Source organism: Urocitellus parryii, chromosome 5 (genome assembly GCF_045843805.1).
Source record: "Urocitellus parryii isolate mUroPar1 chromosome 5, mUroPar1.hap1, whole genome shotgun sequence".
In the NCBI taxonomy this organism is placed as follows: domain Eukaryota; kingdom Metazoa; phylum Chordata; class Mammalia; order Rodentia; family Sciuridae; genus Urocitellus; species Urocitellus parryii.
The window spans coordinates 143447526-143473557 of record NC_135535.1 but is presented as its reverse complement, the minus strand read 5'-3'; the positions used below and the strand labels follow the sequence as shown (position 1 = coordinate 143473557).

General features: G+C 33.2%; 1 protein-coding gene across 17 annotated transcripts in view; it reads left to right on the top strand.

Annotated features, from left to right (window-relative positions):
• Pcdh15 (protocadherin related 15) overlaps positions 1-26032 on the top strand; it is a 716528-nt gene that overhangs the window by 534817 nt on the left and 155679 nt on the right. For all 17 annotated transcript variants that reach the window (XM_077799359.1, XM_077799358.1, XM_077799357.1 and 14 more), the window contains 2 exons: positions 2339-2563; positions 13190-13306. In XM_077799359.1, the coding sequence (XP_077655485.1) occupies positions 2339-2563; positions 13190-13306 (342 nt within the window). The remainder of the gene's footprint in view (positions 1-2338; positions 2564-13189; positions 13307-26032) is intronic.

Genomic DNA, 26032 nt, shown 5'->3' with positions numbered 1-26032 from the left:
TGTGTGCAGGTATGTACATATATGTATACACAGATATACCTGTGTGCTTCTCCTGTATTTTGCAGATATTGTTACATCCATCATACTGTACGTTCTTTTTCACTTTACATGTTCAACAAGCATCTTCTAAAGCTCTAACTTACTTTTTTAAAATTTCATCTCTGTATCCAAATCTCTTTTAAGACCTTCACTGTAACATTCCCAGAAACTGAACATTTTGGTTCAGTAGGTAAGATTGACCCATTAATATGCATTTTTAGCAACCAGTTAATTTATATAGGAGATCTATGTAGTGCATTTTGAAATACTGTAATCATTCATTCCTCCTGCTAAGAATAACTTGAATTTTGATAGAATGCTTTTCAAGAATCTGTATTTCTTCCATAATTCAACTCAACAAAGATTTTACTATTCAATAAACATTAAGGAATCTAATTAAGGCACATACTGAACAGATAGAAAACCATTATCTCTCTATTTTATCCTCTATGCATCTATTCAACCATCCTTTCATTCAACAAGCACATATCTTCAGTGTCTAATTGTATGCCAATTTCTCTTGAAGACATCAAGAATACAAGAATAAGTTAACAAGACAGAGTTCCTGCTTTTCTGATATTTTCAGTCTGGTTTACTAAAAAGACAAGTAGATTGGTAATTAAAATAGTGATTCTTAAGACCAGTGGCTGACAAAATCAGAGGTGGAACTCCGAAACTTGAGCATCAAAAGAACGTTTTCTCATGAAAGTTATTTCTAAATTGTTAACTCAGGAGCAAGTCAGAGTCTCTAAACAAAGAGAGAAAAAAAGATTATTTAAGGTGATGGGAAAAAAATCTTCTCAAAATCCTGGAGGACAGGGTGAAGTTTGAGGGGCTAAAGAACTAGAAAATGTTGTGGTCTATCTCATCATGTTAAGGGGATTGGCGCTCCCATAACTTGGATGTTGAATGCCCTCATAAGGCCCATATATCTTAAGTTTGGTCCTTAACTTATAGCACTGTTGGGAAAATGTGGAATCTTTAGGAGGTGAAGCCTAGGGGGAGAAAGTGAGGTTACTGAGGATGTGCCCTTAAAGGGGATACTGAGAAACCATACCCTCTCTATCTCACTTTGCTTCCTGGCTGCCATGAGGCAAATAGGTCTCTTCTGTCAGGAGTTACCACCATAATGTACTGTGCTGCCATAGGCCCAAAGTAATAGAAATGTGACCCAGGACAGAAACCATATGAGTAAAAATAACTTTTCCCCCTTTATAAATTGATTTTCTCAGGTACTTTGTCACAGTAATCTAACTTTAAATAACAAAGTGGTTAATGCAAATTGAAATGAATATTGAGAATTGTAGGCAGGAATATGACACGGAAATATCTGTGCTTTGACAATGACTTTATAGTTGTGATGCCAGTAATTAGAGGAAAACAAGACTGAAACTTAAAAGAAGGTACTTTCATTAACAAATGTACATTCAACAAACTCGAACTATCCCGATTTTTGTTCTTGCTGTTTTATTTCCTCTAACTTAGGTGCTTTTCCCACTCTATTCTACTGAATGAAATAGCTGTCCCACTTCAACAAAAATCCTATCTTTTCATCTAAATTCCAATTCTGAGTGCTTTTCAGATAACATTGTTTTTTTTTTCCTTCTATTTGTGTACTTGTATAATTATTTCTTCTTTGAGGCCATAACCTAGAGTGCAGGATTTTGGGGTTGATTCATCTTGGCTTTTTCCATAGTACATTGTACCTAATAACTATCCACTAGAGACTGGTTAGAGGAAAGAAGTTATAAAGGAATGATCTTCAGGAATGTATTATAAGATTTCAGTGAGAACAAATTTCTCCTTTTATGTCCTTCATTTTCTTACAGTGAGTGTTCTATTATGTTTATGAAAGTTACCCAATAATTACTTTTATTTATAATAGTTTCATGATTATTAAACCAGCAGAAAACAATGATTTATGACATGATTTATTTCTTTACTTTGCTATGATTCATTTAACAAGTGGTCTTCCAAATAAAGTAGATATAGTCTTAAAATCAACAGTAAAATCCCATAGATAGTGCGCTCTCTCTCTCTCTCTCTCTCTCTCTCTCTCTCTCTCTCTCCAACTCTAACTCTTCTTTTCCCTCTCTCTCCCTGTCCCAACTCTACCTCTTCCTTTCCCTGATAAATTACTTAACAAATTACCTGCCTTTGCAGACATGTCTTTTGGTCATCATTAAACTCTTGCTGTCCCAGACACTGACACATGACTATCATCAATTCTGCTTGCCTCTATTTTGGCAATACCACTGATTAAACAAAACAAAACATTCTTTTACTTAACTTGTTACAGGCCAAAGATGTTGACCTTGGAGCAAATGTGTCATATCGGATAAGAAGCCCTGAAGTGAAGCACTTTTTTGCACTACATCCATTTACAGGAGAGCTGTCCCTTTTGAGGAGTTTGGATTATGAGGCATTTCAAGACCAGGAAGCAAGTATCACTTTTCTGGTGGAGGCCTTTGATATTTATGGAACAATGCCTCCTGGTATTGCTACTGTCACAGTGATTATAAAGGTAAGGATTGTGGAGACTTCTAGTGGCCTACTTTCTCTCTACATGTAACTACTAATTCTTATATGATACCTATTATATTTTGGTCAGTAAACCATAGTAACCATAATGTTGCCAACCAAGCATATAGGCTATATTTTTTATGTAAAGTATTTATGAAGACTTGATAAATTGCCATGTTTTTTTAACCTTTGAAAGATAAATTTGAAAGAGGTACTCAATATGCATTAAAAGACTAGTTTCTGAGTCTGTATTAGTAGTATCACTTTAGACGAATTCTAATCTAATTAGAAAACAGTTCAGTTCAAATTCCACAGCACCATGAATATTAACTTACTTCAGATTTTTTTCATTAAAAAATAAAGTAAAAAGTGAAAAAAATAGAGTCTGGATATTTAAGTGTTCTTAGGTCCCAGAACTAATTACACTATTATTCGGAAATTCAAGAGTCTGGGATAAAGAAAGCTTCAGAGTCAGATGGAATTGAGGTTTTAATTTGTTCTATTTTGGTATCTACAGTTACAGTCCATAAAGTTTTTAAGGTGATCTGTTTAGTAGGGTTTAATTATGATACATTACTAGGGATTTTGTATTCATTACTTCTTACTAGCTCTAGAAATGTGCAAATACATTTTTTCCTACAATAAGAGAAAGTTAGTTTCTCAGGATGACTACAGTTCTTGAAGGGCAATTCCAGTAGAAGAGCATATGTATCTTGGTTCTAAGGTAATCAGTCAATGGCAACTTTTCTATAATTCTCATTTTTTAGGGCACTATAAATTTATATATGATGAAATAAGAAGTCATTGCCTTCTTGGGCTTTTTAGAATTGATTTTTTAAAAAGAAGACATGCAATGAGTTTACTTAATAAAATATGGATATGAAAGCATAGAAGGTTTTATCAATACAGAATTATAACAAGTGCATCACTCCTGTGGGTTAATGTCCTTGACCATAACATCTGCATGTTTGAACTTCTTTTTCTTTTTCTTTTTTTTTTAGATGATTTCAGGATTATTCTGAAATAATAGAGTGGGATACAAGGATTAGCTCTTTCCTCTTTTCACTTTACCTAGGCTCATCTGCTGGCATGTACACTGACACCATTTCTTCCTAGAATTATTGCTGCCACTTCTAAAATAATCTAGAAAGGACACCATAAGCCACCTCCATTCTTACATACCCTTAAGCTGTCTGGAGAGTTTCCTTAGGATCTGGATTTCCTTTTTCTCAGGAGTTCACAGTATTATACTTATTTCTTCCTCTTTGTATCTACTTACACTGTATCTATTTAAGGAGTAGGAAACATCAATTTCAGAGAGTTAAAATTTTACTTAGAACCAAGTTTTCTTTGGAAAAAGGGAATTCAAAATATCAAAATCTTTCCTTGGACTGTCTGCTTTTCTTTTTGCACCTTTTTTGCTATATGATGATTTTTCCCCGCTCTAGGAACTTTCAAAAGAACCAAGGAACACCAAAAATCATAGGGAACCTAGAGTGGGGAGGGGATCAATTTGTATTTTGAAATGCTATTTTGTCACACTGTTGTGTGATAGAATCTAGAAATCTGCTTACAAAAAAAATATCTAGGGAAATGATGCTAACCATGGTGATGAATTCATCATGATAGGCAAACAGATGGGAAAACAAAACAAAACAAACAAACAAACAAAAAAACGAAGAGTGATGTAAACAGATCAGTGATACCAAAACAACTTCTGAATCAGGTGAAAAAAAACAAAGGCTCTCTCACTCTAAATCATCCTTGTCTACCAAAATGGTTTGGTAGAATTGGACAATTAAAAAACCAAGAGTAGACAAAATATTTACTTATTAATGGTATGGAGCAAAGAAAAGAAAAGTTAGTGTTTACTGCCCTTTGGTTTCTCCCTAGAAGGAAATTCAAATGGCCTTGTCTTCTGTCTCAGAACAATGTTTGATAATGGCTAATTGTAAACATTCCTGGATTCTGAGTTGGCTACTCTGAATTCAGTTTGCATTCATTTGTTTGGATTATTATTATTAGTTTTTGATGGAAAAAAATCAATGGAATAAACTGGATCCAAATATATCACCTACAAAGATAAGATATTCATTATATAAGCCTTGTTCTCTCTGGAATTCAAGCCTCTTAATTTCTTCAGGTTTCCAGACCCTCCTCCCTCACTTTATTTTAACATAAGGCTATCACTGGAGGCTTACTTCAGCCTCTGTGAAGGAGTGACTCACAGGGGGCTCATGTCTTCAGGGTAGAATGCTAGTCTGATTTTTATAGTGTCAGTTGTTTCATGTTAGAGAAATTGAACTATTCCCATCATCAGGATGCTTAATTCATGTAAAGATAATTTTTATTTATTGTACTTTTAAACAAAACAATCTATTTAATTCTATGCATGTTTAAGATAATATTTTTGTTTCTTTCCAAATGACTTAAGCAAAATAAAGTTTTCAGAAAGTTTTCCCAATAACAGATTGAAAGTTGCTTACCTTTTCTCTAATAACTAAAGGTCAGGTATAACAAACAGAAATTTAAAATTCTGTTATATACCAATGAATCCCATAAAAATGTTATCATTATTTGTTTTTAAGATAAAAATGAAGCACAGACTCATTTTTCCACAAACGTAGATTTTCCCCAAGCTTGTAAATTTTCTGCTATTGGTCTGTCCTGTCACCATTGTAAAAGGCTGTTTTGCTGATAACATAATTGGCATGGTATTTTCTAAAGAGATATTTTTACCCAAAACAGTCACCATGGGGAAAGCATCCTGAAGATCTCTCTTTGAGCAGAGACATGATTTCTTTTGTAAAGAAGAGGAAGAAAAGAAAAAGAAAAAGAAAAGATCAGGTGTTTAACGTGTAGCTCATCAAACATTTAAAATTAGAGAGAGATATTTGGGAGAAAATTGAAGAGATATGGGGGGAATATTTGCACGGTAAAAATAAAATAAGTTTGTCACAAAAATCTACAAAAAAGTTTTCTTAGTGTCTAGTTTCAAGGATATAAAAGAAAATCAGTGTTGATCATATAAATAATACATATTTTGTTGCTAAGTTTTTGTAGAACATTATTAGGCCTTTCTTTTAGTATGTTTTTATTGAATGTCAATACCAACAGAATTGGGGATGATTACAAATTAGATAATACAGGAAAATTTCTGGAATATAAAAGCACAATTCTAAAAAATTTAAAAAGTAACATCCAATGTGAAATCTGGCCTTATAGAAGAAGTTGTCACATAAATTAGTTCTCAACATCTGAGTTGTAACATAATATAAAAATACAAAGGTTTGTTCTATGGAAAACTGAGAACTAAACACAAATCAGAACAATGTAATATGTAAATATATGTGTATATATTATATATACATATATGTGTATATTTGACACTAGAGAGTATTAAAAGGGAAGTAAAGGACTTGTGGGAGAAAAATAAATTACCTAGATGAATAGAATGGTTGCATAGGAGTAGGACAGAGAAAGAGAATGGAGGTTGTGTGAAAGAAGATTGCATTCACCTTGGTTGAGTTTGTCTGTCTCATAGTATGCAGGTGTGATTGTAGGCAGGGATGAGTAAAAGGTTCAGAAATGAAATACCATACATGTTTTGGTGTGAATGTGAGATTCTTCCCAAAATTCACTTTGAGACAATGAAAGAATGCTTAGAGGTGAGATTATTGGCTTATGAGAGCTTAAAACATCAGTGCATTAATCCCCTGGTAGGGATTAACTGATTGGTAACTGAAGGCAAGTAGGGTGTGGCTGGCAGAGGTGGGTTATTGGAGGTGTGTCTTTGGGGTATATATTTTTTATCTGGCAAGTATAGATCTCCTTCTCTGCTTTCTGATCATCATATGAACTGCCTTCATTTGCCACACTTTTCCACCTTGATGTTATACCTGACCTTCAGCCCCAAGGAATAGAGCCCTGTCTATGGGCCAAGAACTGTGAAACTGTGAGCCCCTGAATGGATGTTTTCCCCCTAAACTTGTTCTTGTCATGTCTTTTAGTCATAGCAGCAAAAAAGCTGACTAAAATGATATACAAGGCCTGAGGTTGTCAAATGCAGTGGATCTTGGAAGATAAAGTTAGCATTTTCATCTTTCAAAGGGATTTCTTCCTCCAGAAAGAAGAGTAATGTTTGTAGCCTGTAGCATACAAGAATGTGGGTAGCTTTTCCAGGGAGAAACTGGATGTCATTACCAAGGTGGAATTTACTAACCCACGAAATCCCAAGAGACAGTCAGAGTGCCACTGATCCTCCATTTGCCACAGCGCTGGTACAGTCCTGGATTGGATGTGGTCCAAACAGCACAGCTTGAGAGAAGAGGAAGTAATATATAACTCAGATACTACAAAACATCTAAACGTTTCAAGATTTACAGCATCCATACTTCCCTTCTCTATAAGGAAGAATTTGAATAAAAGATGATTACAATGTACTAACTGGTAGAATATGATCCAGTACATTGGTCATTATTATTAAAAACTTATTCATTGTTCTCTTGGGTTGTTTGACATGAGTACAATATTTTTTTAGTCTATGGCCTTCAGATATATCTTCTGTTTTATTCTACATGATCAGGTTCTTAGCCATGTGTTCTTTGTAATATATTCACCAACAAGTTTAAGGAATGTCTTGGGACTGAATCAGTTTTCTTAAGACATCTTCCTGCTCTACCATTCTAGAATTTTAGTTCTAAGATGTAACATATTGCCTTTAAAGAAATAAACTAGAGGAAACAAATAAAAATGTGCATGACCAGAGATCAAAAAAATAGCATCTCATAAACCTTAACAATTCTTGTATCTATGGGTCTCTTTTATGGCTTCCTAAATGTCACCTGCAGGCTTCTGGGAGTCTTAAGAAAGTGCCTTCCTCCTATACATGACAAAGTTCTTTTAACTTTCACTGATTATCACATTCTCTACAGATGTCAAGGCTCATGATTCCAAACTTGCTATTGCCACAAGTCTCCAGAGTTTTACTGCCTTCCCAGGGACCAGGGGCAATGGATACTGATAAGACTCATTGATAGCAGTTGCTGCCTGGCACTGTCACCAATTCCCAGTAGGCTCTGTTGTCATGGCCAAGTCTCATCAATGCTGCAGCTAGATGCTCCCTCTGCCCCTGTGAACTGACTGCTGCACACCAGGCTACACTCTTAATGTGTTGGAATCTTCAATATGTTATCTGAAAACTTTGATTTACTAGTCATACCATATTCCAAATAATGATGAATTATGCCCTACATGTATTAGATCCATGACTCTCAGGATATATTTAGAGAGCAGTAGTCCTACAAAATGGTAATGAATGTGTCATATAAAAAATAGACAAATAACTTTAGGAAATATTAGGCTTTCTGAAGGTAAAAAAAAATTCTACACTGTAGGCCTCCATATTAGTATCTTCAAAATGGTAAATATGCTGGTGTGAATTATGGATCCCAAGAAAAGAAAATGTGATTTTCTATACCACTAACAATTATAATTCCATTATAAAATGGAATTCCATGGAAAAATGATTGTTTCATGCAAAGCAGTTTGTCAAGATAAAAGTATAGTAACTAGTTGGAGGAATGCTTTAAAACTTTTTAAAGACTCCTTTGGAAATAGATATTATATGAGTTATATGTGTGTTTTTAAATTAAAATCCTATTCAAGTTATCTTACATACATTTTTCTGGTAATTTTTCCATTACATCTTTTCCTCACTTCCAGATACCAGAATTATGCCCTACTAACCAGAATTCAGCCAGGTCCCTATCCCTTGTGGGTTGGATAAGCATAAGCAACCTGTGGTCTCTAGTCTTCAATTTCTATATATTTAAAGCGGGAATAATAATAGTAATAATAATAATAGCAGCAACAACAACAATAATAAAAACAATACAAACAGGCCTGGGTGCCAGCATAGGCCAATAATAGCAGACATTTGGTAGGAGGATCACAAGTTTGTGACTAACCTGAATGACTCAGCAAGACCCTGTCTCAAAATAAAATAAAAAAGGCCTGAGAGTTTAACTCAGTGGTAGATTGCTTGCTTTGCACGTGGAAAACCCTGAGTTCAATCCCCAGTACTGAAAACAAAAATTGCCAATATGTATTTTGAACAAACTTTTAGACGCATTTATCGATATGATACAATTTACAAGCCTAGAAAATGCCTGGAATAAAACAAAAACAAACTACACACAGAAACACACATTCACAACTATTATGCCCATTTGAGAAGGTCTGAAATGGTCTCATATTTTTACATAGAAATTGCTTGAAGGTAATGCTCAAAATAAGCACATATTTTCCCAACTGGCAATCATATCATTACTTGGAAAAAAATGTACAAAATTTTATCAAATCCTGTTCCCCGTGTCCTGGTTCCAAACAGGAGGACTACAAGTGGAATGAAGGTCTATTTTAAATCAATGCAGTGTTGTTTGGCTATCCATCTTGAAGGATTATTCTACCTAATCACAGTACATGAGCAACTTGCACCATTGCTCAAGTGTCTTGGGATGCATCTTATGCTAAATTTAGTTGAATTATTTGCTATATATTCCCTTCATATCCTTGTACTACCTATTTCATAATGTTCATCACACTCATTTGTTTAGGTTTTGCTTTCCACACTAAACTGAAAGGTCAATACCAGGAGGCACCTTGTGTTTCTTGATTGCAACTATATCTCAAACTTTTACACACTGCCTAATACACAGTGGAAACTTCCTCAGTATTTGTGTTAAAGAGAGATTATATATTCTTTTCTGCTTTTAGCAACATGTAACTTCAATTACATCTACATTTCAGATATACTACCCCCAAGAATTCATAACTCTAAACTCAAAAATTAGAAAGTGCACTTAAAAACAAATTTAGTCAAGTAAGAAAGAAACGTCCAATGTAAAGTTTGATTTTTTTAAAAAAAGTAAAATGTGAGAGAAGGTGTTGATTTATATCTAAGCCCTATGCAAAGCAGAAAAAGACTTTTCTGTCTAGAGGTGCAACTTTTTCTAAGAGTATGTGTGAGAGCACAAAGAAAGAGATAGAAGTGAAAAAAGATAAGAAGATAAATGAAGAAACCAAAAGGGTAAAAGCAAGAGCAGAAGTTGGATTATACATGAGACAGCAAATAGCTAATATGTGGTAGCGGACAACAATACTGGTCACAGAGGAATCAGTTGCATAGCCTGCCTAAGAAGAATACATATCAACTTCATTAGCTGCTCAGGTTTTGAAAGACAGACAGCCAACAGTCCAGCACAGGTAATGCTGACACTGAACAGCAGTACAAAAGCAAGAGAAACTTTTATAGCTTTGTGTCTCCCCTAGATATACATCACAGTTCAGAAAATGAGGCTGGCATTTGCTGCAATTTTACAGATTTTTAAAAGATGATAAAGCCAGGCATGGTGGGGCACACCTGTAATCCTAGTGACTTGGGAGGCTGAGGCAGAAGGATCACAAGTTCAAAACCAATCTCAGCAACTTAGTGAGGCCCTAAGCAATTTAGCAAGACCCTGTCTCAAAATAAAAATAAAAAGAGTGAGGGATGTGGTTCAGTGGTTAAGTGACCCTGGTTTCAATTCCTGACACCTAAAAATGAAAGTAAAATAAAAATATGATCAAGCTATAAAAGTTAGTACTTTTCTATTAAGAAACTGTCTCTCATGCAGAACCATTTTTATCCATGGCTTCAGAAAATCAAAATTTTTATCATCTCTCTCTCTAATTGTTTTTGTAAAACTTCAAACTTGTCTGTAATTTGCAAACCTACCAGCTAGTTCCTGTTTTCCTAGCCTGCTCTTAAAATGATTTCTTAAATCTACTTTGTGGTCTACCAAAGTGAAAATAGTTTCTGTGATTATTTTAGACTTTAATTTAGAAAATAAATAAACAAACTTCATATTTTCTTCCTGGAAGCTAACTATACCTTCAGATACAGCTTTATTCGCTGGGAATATTGGGAAAAAAATACAAAATTTAGTGGTAAAATATTTTTTAAAGAGAAGCTTGGTATTACTCTAGTTGAGAAGCATGGTGACATTCAGAATACTCTTTTGAAACATAAAAACTAATTTTTGTTAAAATCAACAAATATAATCATAGGAAGCAAACTTTTATGTGTTTGAATGGTACATTAACTATAGGATTGAAGAAATGTTTCCTTTTGTCAATACTGCCCTCTAGTGGAATAATGGGGTACAAAAAAGAGCATGGTTTTGTGGAGTTGGGTGCATCCTTAATTTACTGCATAATAGAACATTTGTACAGGAGCAGATTTATGTATATTTTTTTCATTAGATGTCCCTGAAGCATAAACATAATGAACTATTGATTATGTTAGTTGGCAATGCATTTCAATAAATTTTCTTATCTGAAATAATGCATTGTGGAAGAACTATGGGCAACTCCTGCACATCTTAGCCACAATAAAAGATTAGAACCCCAAAATATGTACAATGTGCCATAAAAAGAAATATTGCTACAATATAACTGTATTGATTTATTCTTCATTCTTTCAATGGCAGGCAAAATAAAGGGAAGGGAATCCAATCTTTTTCATAATTTACAACTTTTGGTTTATGTATAATAAGTTTATGACGACAGATTGTAAAAATTTTCACAGTGCTTTCAGTTTGAAGGTAAAGCTAGTGAATACTTCCCTGTGGGCCAGCGGGGGAGGCCACTGTACTGCACATTTTAAACAACTGTATTGATATAATTGAAATGGCACCTTTTCCCCTTTAAGAATCAAATTTCACAAAAAGTACCTTGTAACATTAAAAATTTAAATTTCCTTGGGGGGAGGGTGATAAAGAAGAAAATTCACTGTAACATATTGAGCTTATTGAGCTTTAGAAATTGAGGTAGAAAAATTTGCAGTGTTGGGTTCCTTCTTTTCTGACCTTCAAAAATTATTGTTGAGGGGTGCAAAAGGATTACCAACCCCTTAATTAAAAGATATATTCATTAAATCAATTGGCACTCTAGAAAAAGAAGAAAAACATGTAAATGTAAATATTTTACATATTTACCCCCTGCTTGTATTACTCAAGATCAATACATTATATGATCCTCATTATAGAGAACCAGTGCTTCCTAAGCTCATTTACTTTCCCAGATTCTATACTTCATAATTTATAAAGGAAGTCTTCTTTTTCATAGAAGAGGTTGTGAATACCACACGTCAAAAGGAAATGATATCTATTATTTTTCAGGTTTGCTTACCATTCAAGATCTCTTTCTTATTAGTATCTTCAGGCTTATTCATATTCACAACTCAGAAGTTGACTCTGTTGTGAGCATAAAAGGAATCTCTTGTTTGATTGTAAGAGATAATTATCTTGACCTTTTTGCACAAAAAGAAGTTTACAGTTGGTTATTTTTTTCTGTTTCCAATTTATATTATACAGTAAAACCTTTGTGTCTGGACACATATCAAAGACTATGTAGAATGTAGAGTGTCTATTTTTTAATTTAATAGCAAACAAATGAAAGGAAGAATAGGTAATTAATAATTTTAGCTTTGTGGCTAAATTTGTTTGACCTAAAATACCCAAAAGACTACATGCATAATAAGTATTAAAAAATAAACCACTCATGTTAGTAAACATTATTTATTGAGAAAAAAAATGATATTTAATTCTCTCTAAATGATAAAGTGGTCCTGAAAAAAATGGTCAGGCTCCATTTACAGGAGTTGATTATTTATTTTAGCTCTGATGTATGAATAGATTAATTCAGGCAAAGTCACTAACCTAATCTGTGGATCATTGTGTTTACCTGTCAAATGTCAGTTAAGTGATACAAATACAGGGACAGTTTTTCTTGAGTTACCACAGCATCCCAAGGACTGGCTTATAAAAGTGTGAAGCTCTTGATAAATATTTGAATGAAGAATGTTACATGAATAATATGGCCCATATGTTACCAAATTGAGAAAATAAAATTATATATATATATATATATTGTTATGAAAATGTTTAATAAACAGTTTTCTTTCTGTAAGTATATGTAATTTTAAATGCCATTATTGGAGTGTGCTACAGGAAAAACCTTCTTTATATCATTTTCTATTTATAGGAATGAAATAAGGGGAATCAAAAGATATTTCACAGTTTGTGAAATGCTATAATTATAACATTACAATAAGTATATAAAATAATTAACAGTTGCTACAGAAACATATAAAGAATTTTTTTTTAAATCGACAACAAAACAAACTAAGAAACCACTTTTACTTGTACTGTCTCATAGGATGTTACTTTATAAGAAATTAGATTTTGTCTTGTTATCCAAGATTAAAACATTACATCCTATTTTGAAAAGTATCTTAAAGAAAATTTCAAGCATATTTTAGCCTCTAAAAGATGTATTTTTGGGGGGTGACAGACTGTTTACTCCAGTGGAATGGCCTTCAATGGGTATCACACACATTAATATTGCAAAGGAACTCTGGCTATTTTTTCTGGGGTATCAGTCTTAAAAGAGTAATGGAATTGAGAGGATAGAAGGTTGACAGTGGCCAATGAGGTATGTGATATGAAGAGCTGGAGTCAATCTAGTCACTGTGCCCCTAACCCAATATCCACTGAAGCACTAAACTCTTAATTTTGTTTTCCAGGATATGAATGATTATCCTCCTGTATTTAGTAAACGAATCTACAAAGGGATGGTGGCTCCAGATGCAGTCAAGGGTACACCTATCACTACAGTTTATGCTGAAGATGGAGACCCTCCTGTAAGTAGAAGATATCAATGAATTCTCTGAGCTCTAGGAGGAAAATTCTTAACACCCATGAGTGATCTGGTTCCCAATACAGCAAACACAGTCCAACAGAGCTTCATTTTCATTCATTTATATCCTCTTATTTATTGCATCCATGGTTTCAGACCATATTTCAAATGATTATTACTGAATATAGACAATTAGGAATATGAGTTTTTTGTAAACTTTTAAAATTAATTATATTTCTATTTGTCTAGCACTAATAAAAATATATGTGAAAAGAATTGCCTGTATTTGAAATCACTGTCATTTGGATCCTTTATTTAGAACAGTGCATGCTTAGTTTAGTATGAATAGATTTTAGACTCATTTTTTTTCATTTATATTTACATGACTATTCTGTTAAAAAAATTCTAAATCAATGTATAACACAAAAACTTATATTGAATGTGTTTGTTTTGGTAAGCTAAAATCTCAATATTGCTTTTGGAACATGTTTAATAGATTCTTTTATCATATAGAACTTTACCTCTTTTAAGATATTTTAAATTATCATTCAAGACTGAAGGTGTTCAACTAAAATATTATTAGAATTATTAGCAGATGTGATATAAATTTTCTTCAATTACATTTCTTTATGGCGGTTAAGATAAAAGTATTAATAATGCCTGCATAAGAATGATTTCTATAAACACCTAGGGTACTTTATAAATATTTTATGTTCTCATAAGAGCAGAATGGTGAAGATTTAAATTTTTCCTTTGAGTTAGCTCATGCTATAAGTTAATGTCTAACTGATTCTAAAAATATACGTAACAAATTAACCATATTTGGAAAGAAAATATTTGAAAACCTGAATTATTGAAACGACTTATAACCTTGTTTTCTATTGCTAATATAAAGAGTGTTTCTGTAGTGCTTTCTATTTAATAAAAGGTGAATGGCAGTCATAATATTTTTCATCTTCAATTGTGACAAGCCCTATAAAGTCTATTGTGACTATAAGGCCTTGAAAAATAATGTTAACATGAAAGCAATGACCTTTAACTCAGAAGTTCCTTTGCTAGATAATGCTAAAATGTCTTTGAAACTGATTTATCACATCTAGAGAAATATGATAGGCACAAATTCATAGTCTTGAACACACCAATAGAGATGGTGAATGGGAAATTGGTGTTTAATCTGCTTTTAAAGCAAACTGTCATCGATGCAGAATACTTTAAAAAATTAGTGAAATGCATTCAGTTCCTTTTGACACATATTTTGAACCATATACTTGTCACTGTGCTAACCAGTTTTTGTTCTCAAGAAACTGACAATCTTGCAGGAAAGACAGAACTACAAATAGAAAATATAACAGATTATTACAAAGTAAGTATAAGTAAACATGTTATTTTAACATGTTCATTTCTGAAAACTTACTATTAATTTGAAGTTTAAGTTGGAATTAAAATTAGTAGCACTATTGATGGGTGATTCCATGTGAGGTTTTTTTTTTATATTAAATGTCATTTAATTTTCAGCCCTAAAGTGGCCAAACTAAGATGTTTTGAGAATAAAACAAAGCCAAGTTTAGGATGACCTGGAACATTTTATCAATACTGGAAAGCATAGAAATAACAATTAATTTTTTCATCTATTTAATTGTTCAAATGTTTTATAGCAGACCATTAAGTAGGAGGCATAGAGTTAGAACACACCTGTTTGGGACAGATCTCAAAGTCAGAAAAGATGACAAACCCTTACTTTCCTTTTGGTGCATGTTACTTTTGTACCTGGCTTGCCATCAAGATCACATCCATCAGTGTCAAAGAAGCTGGAAAGAGTTTATCCTTGCATTCCAAGTACTGTGGCAGACTTTACACTTAATATCTGATGTTGACTTTTCAATAGATAAAAGGTGGATACAAGTCATTCTATCAGAATATTGAGCGTACTTCTTACAAAGAATACATTTCTCAGATTTAGTTCAGATCCCTGAAACAATAACAATCTTTCAGTGTAAGTATTATTCAAAATTGAGGTTTTAAATCACTTCTGCAAATTGGATCCCTTGAATTGGTATAGTCACAATTTGCCTTCACCCCCACCAATCTGAAATAAAAATTCAAATCCAAAAACATTTTCAGAAGATAACTAATGTATTACATAATTTCAAAAATATTATGATTGACTTTTATGCTTTTCATTTTATGTTTGTGGCAGGAAGACAGAAGAAGTATTTTAAGATATCACAATGCTTCAGAAATAATAATTTTCATTTCTAGAGGTTGACCACATCTTTTTCAAAGCCTCCTGTTTCTTGTGAACAAAATGAGAACCACCCATTTAAAACTAGGTAATAGCAACAACAAAACCCTTTGAAGTATCAGATGGAAAAACTAGGTATGGTCTCAAAGTTAGAGAGAGCATTACTGCTAAATATAAATTAAGCCTTTTAAAATGCATCTTGTACAAAACAAAAGTGATCTAGATGAAGAAAAACAAAATATTCCAGGGATCTGTTTCCCCCACTGAACTAAAGCTGTTAGGAGTTCCTTTTTCTTGCTTGCTTTTTTGAGAGGGTGGACATTAATTCACTTGAGATGTGAGTTGTCACTTAAGGCTTGGGGTTGTGGCTCAGTGGTACAGAACTTGCCTAGCACATGTGATCTGGATTTGATCCTCAGCACCACATAAAAAAAATAATAAAATAAAGTTATTTTTAAAAAGATTTCTTACTTTAAACTATCATAAAACAGAGTTGCAAGTGAAATTTCCATTTGAATTTCTTAAAATTCTTTCTGAAACTTCAGGTCAAACTTTTACCACATAAGAGTTCCATTTATTGGACAGGGTAAAATCCCTGAAGTTTATTGTCTTTTTTTGAGTATGTAGACATACTCAAAAAAAATGAAGTTCATTTTTCGATCATTTTCAAGGAGGGAACTACAGGCCAGGCAGTGATGCACACCTATATTTCTAAACATTGGGAAGATCTTTTACTTTTTTCTATCCAAAAATAAAATAAATAAATAAAAATGACTGGAGGTGGAACATGGCGATAAAGCATCCTTGGGTTTAATCTCTAGTACCAATAAAAGAAAAGAAAAGAAAAACAAACAAACAAACAAACAAACAAACAAACCAGAAATGAACTATAGGAAAACCACAAAGACTGTATTTCTCATTGTTAGACTGTTCTTTCCATAGAAGCATTTTAATAAATTTTAAGACTCTTGTTTAAGTAAGACAGTAATTGAAACATGTTTAATATTAGCAAGCTTTGAAATTTCTTACTTATATAATATCATATTGTAAAAATTATGTAGAATTTTGGACTTCTTTTTTCAGGCTTTGATATTGACTTATGAAGTATATGTATATGCCATAAAAATAGATCATGTTAGTTCTCAATAGTAATTGCATTTAAAATCATTCCCAAATATGAGTATTATCACTATTTAAAAATATGTGTTTATAAAGAAAAAAATAACTCCAAGTGTGAGATATTTTCTTTCCACCTTTTGAGTTACTGACACTTAGCCTTTCTGAGTTCAGACAAGCTACATGAGGAATTATTTGCAATGTGTTTTCACAGGTGTCTTTAACACCCATCCCAATCATTCAAGAATAGTTTTGCCAAGAGAAAAAAAGATAGCCAGTTTTTGTTCTATGATGCATACCTATGTTTTATCAAAGTGTCATGATGTCATCAGTGAATGCCGGTTAATTATAGTCATCTCAAGAATGCTTAACCCTTCAAATAGTCATCCTGTCAAAACTTATTGGCAGAGAGTACAACAGCTCAAGAAAAGCAATAATCATCTTTATCCATAATTTGCTGCTTGCTTGCTTTGTGGGAAATAGTGGATGTTATCCAGGGTCCAAAATGTTGTAAAACTGCACTGCCATTTCTCAATAGTATGGCTTGTCTGCATCGTTTTCCTTTGGTGTCTTAACTGACCTACTTTTCATCACTCACCATCGACCAGCTAGTGTTGTTATGCTGTATGGATTCAGGTTATTGCTAGTAATGTACCAGATCTTCTGGTTTTAAGACCAACATCTACTAACTATGATTACTGACCCTGGAACATGAGAAGGAAATGTACACAGCTCAGTGGTTCTTTTCCTTCACATCAAAGCTAAACAAGGAAATAATCAGGAACTGTTTTCACAGTGAATGTCAGCTTGTGAAAACTGAGATGATATAGCCCCAGACCTGAGTCTCTGTGGTCTCAAATACTTACTTAGAAAGAAAGTACACCATGAAACAGTTAGGGCTTGATCTTTAAAATGACAATGGCTTATAATTAGATTTGAAAGTGTAAATGGGTACAAAAGGGAAGGTTTTATGAGAAAATGTAAGCTTGGTTAGTGTCTAGAAAAAGCTCATCTATGCACTTTAAGGATCTGTCATTTGTTTCCCTTGTGTAGCATATATCATGTTCTATAGCATTATAATTATATTATGTAATTCATGCCACAAAACATATATTGCTACATTGCTACATATATTAATTACATGGTTAATATTACTGAAAATCAATATGAGAATTAACTGTTTCAGATATAAATATTATTATTCTCATTTAGAAACTGCCATACTTACCAAGGTTAAAGGTGCATTTTTCTTTTATTATAAATTGAAATGTATATGAAGTTTGCTCATTTTGAATTTTGCAAGAGCACTGCTCTGTAACTCATGACATATTAAGAATTTTCATTTTTTTTCCAATGGGAATAAATTTCATGGGATTAGTGAGGGTTACAATGCAACTCAAGTTTCCATTGGTAATTGAGTGAAATAAAGTTTTTTGGAGCTCACTCATAGTTCTCTTTTTTGGATTAACTGATGTGATCTAGTTAAAAATTCTTGTCAGAAGAAATGGAAACTGACCTCACTGAAAAGGTATCTTGTTTTTTCTAGTTTGGATTCTAGGTCTTAACACACTTTAAAATAAACCTTTGGTAACCCTTGCACCTACTGTTATCTACAGTTCTTCTGGTTTTTGGAGTTATGCTGTGTTTAGGCTGTAGACTTACAATCAAACATGGGCCCAGAACAATCTAGACACTTTGTAATAGTTAATGAATAAATAAATAAATGAGTTAAAATACATTTATTATGAGCTGGACTGATATAATGATATGACCAGATAGAGAAAGAGAAAAATCCATGAAAATGTTTATGAGAGATAATATGAAGTTATTCAGAGAATGGAGAAAAAAATATGTTCTCATTCATTCTGAGCCTGCTCTGAACAGTTGTTTTTCTATTTACAAAAATATAGTGGATTCAGTTGACTAAGGATAGAAGAAATTGACAAAGGAAATGTATCCAAAAATTGCAGATTCAAAAATATTCATCATATGTTCATGTGTTTGTGTAATATGATTTGAAATAGATCTAATTCAAAAAATGTTAGTGGTTTAACAGAATATATTAGCACTGTCTTTAGAAATTAATTAATAGACATAAAATGTGCAAGACCCACTTTATTGTAGAAAATGAAGACTACTAAAGACTTTTAAACATATCAATGACAATCAATGCTAATATTGGAAAAACTATTTCCTGTGATAGGCAGGTTTAATTGGATGAAGTAATAAATAAAGTTAGGAGCAAGTTGGCAACTTTTACCTTTACTACATCTGAAAAAAAGAAAGCTGGCTATAAAATGGAGAAGGTGGAAATACTTCAAAGCCATTCAGGTGTGAGAATTGATACCTATTTGAAGTAAGGTTGAAAAGTATAGACATAAGTAAAATCAAAAGTGAATCAAAGGCCTGGGCTTGTAGCTCAGTGGTGGAGCACTTACCTAGCACATGTGAGGCACTGGGTTCTATCCTTAGCACAACATAAAAATAAAAAGAAACAAAACAAAGGTATTGTGTCCATCTACAACTAAAAAAGAAAGTTTTTTTTTTAAGTGAATCAAGAATTTTTATATGAAGCAATAAAGACGGTTATGAACAACAGTTGACAGAAATAATATATATAGAACAAGAACCTAATTTAAGAAGAAATAAATGACATCAATTTTGGAACAAATTAAATTTGAATTGACTTCAGCATATCTAAATGCATGTATTTATAGAGTAATAGAAATCTAAGTCAGAACATAGCTAGCGAAAAATACTAACAGATCTGTCCAGGAACCCCTGTGCAGGACTGGTAGAGAGACTGTCTCTTACCCAGAATTAACGGGTTTCCCAAACCAAGGAATATATGATAACTAACTGTGAGAGAAAACTGGAAGCAAATTGCTACATAAAGAAATAATCTCTTTTGCAAAGGTAAGCAAGGTCACAAGGAGGACTTGAGGTAGATACCTGCTTGCCACAGTTGTTTTAATTTAATGCCAGGATGATCTGGCTTCATTTAAAGGACCAAGACTAAAAGGGTGGAGAAGCTGGGCAAGAAAGCATGTGTACTCCATTTTGTTCCATCTCTTGCTTTAGTCACATCTGTTTTTTATTTTGTTGAGGAGATGTTATTTGTGACTATTGTATATTGGAAACTTTATTTTGCTTTCACATATAACATTCAAATTGACACAATGTGAGTGTCTTGGATACAAATTTTTGTACTTTACAACCATACATAATATATTACACTCTTTTCTGTTATGTAACATTATAGAGATTGAAACCAAATTAATTTTTCTTGACTTTTAGATATTTTGCATTTATATAATTGCAAGATTCTCTTCTTTAAATTACATTTAATATTAACATATAATTAGATCTTATTTTCTATGTTAATTACACCTGATATATGATAACCCCTTAGATATAAACTTAAATATTCACCAATCATCTCAAGAAAGTTTTAAGTGGCTTCAAGAGTATGGGTTTTGGAGCTAGACAATCTGGTGTCAACTCCAAAAACCCGCACCAACTAACTTAGGCAATTTACTTAGTCACCTGGCTCTTCAGTTCTTGCATTTAGAAAGTGGAAAAAAACACACACACACACAATTGAAATATACATGTCATGAATAGCAGCTTCTAGTTTCTCTCTCTCATAGTCCCTACCAGCTCATATTCTATTCTCTACTTCTCTAATTCTCTTGTGTAGTCCTTGTATAAGTAGAATTTGGCAGTATTTTTCCTTCCAAGATAGTTTGTTTAACTCAGTATAATGCTCTCCAGGTTCATCCATGTTATTGCAGATGGCACGATTTCCTTCTTATTTAAGGATTAAATGTGTGTGTGTGTGTGTGTGTGTGTGTGTGTGTGTGTGTGTGAGAGAGAGAGAGAGAGAGAGAGAGACATGAGACATTTTCTTTACTCATCCATGATATGTGCTTTTAGGGTGATCTACATCTTAGGTATTGTGGATAATACTTCAGTTTACATGGCAGTCCAAACATCTCTTTCAGATGCAACTTAAAATCTTTTGAATAAATTACCAAAAACAGCATTGCTGTATCAAATAGTGGTTTTATTTGTTTTTTTGCTTTTTAGTGCTTTATAACTATACAAAATAGTGGGGTTCATTCTGACTAATCACACATGTGTGGAACATAATTTGCTTCATTTCAGTGCGAAGCACCTCTTCCCACCTTTCCCTTATCCCCAAACTGTTCCCCCTCCTCTATTCCACTGGCTTTCCAATCCCCCCACCTATTTATTGTTTTTAGAAATTGATGCTTTATATGGATTCATAAAGGTTGAAATTACTGTGTTGTATTAAATGGTAGTTCAAGTTTTAATTTTTTAAGTAACCTCCATACTATATCCCATAGTGGTAGCACTATTTTATGTTCACTAATGGTATACTAGTATACCAAGTTTTCCATATCCTTGCTAATAGTTATCATTTTTTATATATTGACCATCCTAATAGGTGTTATAACTCATTGTTGTTGATTTTCATTTCGCTAATGATTACTATGATGTTGAGCATATTTTCATATATCTATTGAACATTTGTACAACTTGAGAAACCATCTATGCAAATCCTTTGCCCATTTTTAGTTGAATCATTTAGGGGTGGAGTTTTGCTCTTATTCTAGAGATCTGACAGACAACATTTTGCTTATAGTTAACAATGAATTATTACAAAATTTTGCACACTTAACTTTTTTTACAGGGTAGATCTCATGTTACATGTTCTTACCACAATAATTAAATTATCTCATTTATGCGGAGCCTTTGTTACCTACCACATAGTCATTTTTATATTTATTCTGATATTTCTCTGCTATGTGTCCCGGAAAGCTGTCTTCTATTTTTTGTGATCTGTCAAATATATCTATTGTTTGTGATCCTTCTCTTTGTGTTTACCTCTGAATTCTTGAAAAGCCTGTAAATATTAGTGATTGGTTAACCTCAGCAAGAGCTGGGGGTGGGGTACAAGGTTTGTGGGCATGAGGAAGTCGCTGGGCTTCTGAACCATCACCATGACAACAAGTATTTTCCCTTGCTTGATCTCTTCTCAGTGTGTTTTTGAAGTATAAGTAGCAGGGCTGAGTATTCTGTGTTGAGGTCCCTATTTGCCCATAGTTATATGCTAGGGTTCTTAACTAGCTCTCTCGCCCACTGTGATAACACAGAGCCCTTCTCCCCTGTTCTCTCCCCAACACCACAGCTGCCTTTAGTGCATACTGAAAGAAAACTAAACATTCAAGAGAATTTTTGTCAGGAACATTTTCTGTTCTATTAAGGGATAACACATCGGAGAGAACACCATACAGCTGTGGACATTATTTAGGATGACATAGTCTATAACCTGCTAACACAGCAGGATTTGATGAACACAACAAAGGTCCAAATGCAAGAACCAGGTACTCAGTAAAAATGCTGAGAAGAGCAAAACCATTACACAAAGTTTAGTTTTTTTTAATGCACCCAATATTATCCCAGGTTTTTCTACTAAAATACTGCTTAGTTCAACAACACCAATATCTCTGATTCACAGTAACATAGACTGATATTTTTATTTATGGGTTGTAAAGCACCTAGGGGGTTCGCTAAACTTGGTATCAGGAGGCAGGTTGGGTTCACATCTATCCCCTTTATCTTCTCTTTTAGGGACTCATTTCTAGCCAGGCCTGCTCTATCACATGGCAAAGTACAGAATCATAAGAAATCTTGTCTGACCACATGATCCCATGTAAATCCTCTGGTCCTGTCCTTCATTCTCCATGGACCTGAACAAGCCACATGCCTAGTCCTAAATCAATGGAACATAAAGTGGGAGAAAGGGGAGTGGACACTGGCTGAACTTTAATACAATTCATCAAAAGCCTATATAAAAGATACACTTTAATTGCATCACAGTGATTCCCTTTAGTGGAAAAGGGAGATAGGTCAGAGGTATGAGAATAAGAGGAGATATGGAAATTGGTAAATAAAGTCATCTTATAGATCCTTCAATAAGAGAGTTGCAAAACCTATAGATTACATTTAACTCAAACAGCTGTACCTTATGTCTGAAGAGAAAGGAAAATCCTCAATATTTAATACATGGGAGTACATTCAATATTATTTGAAGAATATTTATTCCTTAACAGATACTGGGCTAAATTAAAACCATTATGAATCTTAGCTTCAGAATTTCAAACTAAAAAATTTGCAAGTTAATAAGAAGTGTGTCAAGTTTAATATGACAACCCTAAGAAGTTCTAATAAAAAAAAAATGTTTGGGGTGCCTTATAACCAGATAAAAGAGAGCCTGATTTTGTTTTGAGTCTCAAGGAAGTTTCTGGAGGAAATGAGTCTAAGTTACAGTTCAGAGATGTGCAAACTCAAAGTGGCAAGATGGAGAATTAGGTCCTAAAATTGAAGGGAGACCAGTAAATTGCAATAAACAAAAGAACACCTTTTTTTCAGGGTGTAAGAGTTGTAAACTTGGGTTGGATCCTGTGGAGTCTTGTGGATCACAATGATAGTGTTTAGAATTCTTGTCCTCCTATTCTGAGAAAAAAATGGGAGGATTTTAAAGCAGCAGGCACATGATCACTGATTCCTAACTCTGGGCAAGTTCACCCTATTTTAAAATTCCTTTTATTATGTGAGTTGGTTTGTAAGAGAAGGTCGAATATGTGTCCCTTTTATCTTTGTGAAGTAAGAAACATATCTAAATGAGGTTTTAGAGAATTATATTATTTGATGTCTTGCACATTTAAGTTTATCTTTTAAAAATGCATTTCCTCATAAATTTATAGGCAAATAATCCTAAAACAAATGTTTCTTGGTTTCTTTAACAGCTATGTTGCTGCCATGTCTATAGACACTGACCTTGTGCACATATTGAGTGACATCTGGCACACAGAACTCATAAATAGGAGTTCTGACTCACAAGTTACCAAAATATTATATCCTCCAGTGTCACACATGGGAAGGAGAAGGGGTGGACAGAAAAGCACAGTTCTTCTCAATGGCTACTTGTCACTATTGTTGCCCCTTGTGTTTAACTAGGAAACAGGGTACCATACAGCAGATCTTCTCAATGGCTACTTGGAGAGTTAGACAGTACAGTTCTTCCTGGTCTCTTTGAAGGATTCATTAGCATCCTGCTAGAGCCAATAGAAAATGACAGAGTCATTATGAATGTCAAAAAAATACAAACCACTTTAAAGTAATTTCTGGTGCCAAATCAGACTTGGAAGATTTCGTGCGAATGACACAGTTACAAAATAAATCAAAGTTACTTTCAAAGATGTGGGAAGAAAGAAATTTAGTAACCATGTCAGGGAGAAGAATCTTTGTGTACTTGAGAAGAAATTACTTAATGTTTGTGTTTTAATGATAATAACACGTTTTAATATTCCCTGCTGTAATAAGATTACCATTAATATGAAGAAAATTATGTGGGTCTGAGTAAATAATTTTTTGATAATTATGTATTTAAGAAAACTGGTTCAGGGGCTGGGGATGTGGCTCAAGCGGTAGCGCGCTCGTCTGGCATGCGTGCGGCCCGGGTTCGATCCTCCAGCACCACATACAAACAAAGATGTTGTGTCCGCCAATAACAAATAAATAAATAAATATTTAAAAAAAAAAAAAGAAAACTGGTTCAGTCAAGATACCAGGTGATATTAAGAACTTAATTATTTTGGTGCATTTGACTCTAAATGAATTTCCTATGTTTGCTAGTTTGCAACATCTTTCAAATAGGTCTGAAATTACCTTCTATAGTAATTAATGATATTCTCACCATCATTAAGTCAAAACACACCATGTTTAACACAATATAAGTGGAAATGGAAAGTAAAAAACATGCTAAATAACAAAACAATTAAATTTTAAGTTTGTATTCTCTTGATACAAATTTATAATTTTCTCTTACATTTATTATTCCTGTGAACTATGTCACTTTTTGATTTTGTAAACCTAATATTAGCACCATCATCATACATTTTTTATCACATCCCCAATATCCTGGTTTACCATATCACATATCACTCTGCATATACTAAATAAAAGGCCATTCTAGAAGTATGTTTGCACTAGTACATATTAAGTTAAACGCGTCAAGTTTAGCTGATGAAAGGAAATCACAAAGATATCATAAACTCTTTCACATTTTAGTATACAAATAAATCACATAATATCTCAAATCATACTCAGAAGTAAAATCACAATACATAAACAAACACAGTTATTGCTTTATCAAGAGGCATATAAATCATATCCTTCCTGAGAATCATTATGCCTTGTCAGACACCTCCAAAGTCTCTCCCACCTATTGAGGAATGTCACTGTTGCCCCTTGTTTTTAACTAGGAAACAGGGTACCATACAGCAGTTACTTGTCCTCTTCAAACTTCATTTCCATATACGATTTATAAGACTGATTTCCCTGGGTTGTTCCTGTGCTTACTGAATAATGAAAGTGTTTAGCTAGTCTGCAGTACAAAGATGTTAATGTTTCCTCTTCTTTCTCATTTCTAAGGTAATGACAAACATGCTTAACTTGGCCTCTGATTTAGTGAAATGCCTATAGTATCCTTAATTTTAAACTTTAAAATATCAATCATTGGACTCATGAATGAATTCTGGTGTCATCCATAGAACTATAATACTGAGAATAGATTTTTTCATGAAAATATGCTAGTAAGACTTTGAAATTCCACAAATAAAATACATGCACACATTTTAACAAAGTTCATGCCAAAAATTAGTAAGTTTTTGTTTAAATTAATATAATGATTATAAAATTATATTTTAATTTATGCCACTTCATACTATTACATGTATGTTTTCATCACCACTGAGTTTAAGAAAAAATCTCCAAAATTCTTGACATGAAATGATTTTAATAGCGAAATAATTAATCAGATCAAAATCCATGTATACTCTATTGTATACATTATTACTTCACTATTGTTGAAATCTCTATGAATCAAAAAGAAGTCAATACCTTTCAGGACGTGTGAGTGTCTGCACAGGGTTATGTAGGATCTAATTGACTATAAATCCTAAGATGTGAACTCAACCTCTATGAACTTCATTAGCACCACATGCTTATTCCTCATGACTTGCATCAGAAATGTTGTTGCTAATTGTGTTTCTCTCTGTAACATGACCAGATGTGATGCCTATAAGAGCCTGTCTGTCACATCTGCTTTCTTGAGAGATGAATGTGAATTTACAAGGATAAATTATCTATGGACAGATATAATGAAATGAAAAACCATGAACAAGTAAATCTATAACATGAATTCATATGAGGATATATAGTATAAAGAAAATATAAAAGGTATTAACTCAGAGTGGATTATGGATGGGTATATGCAGAACA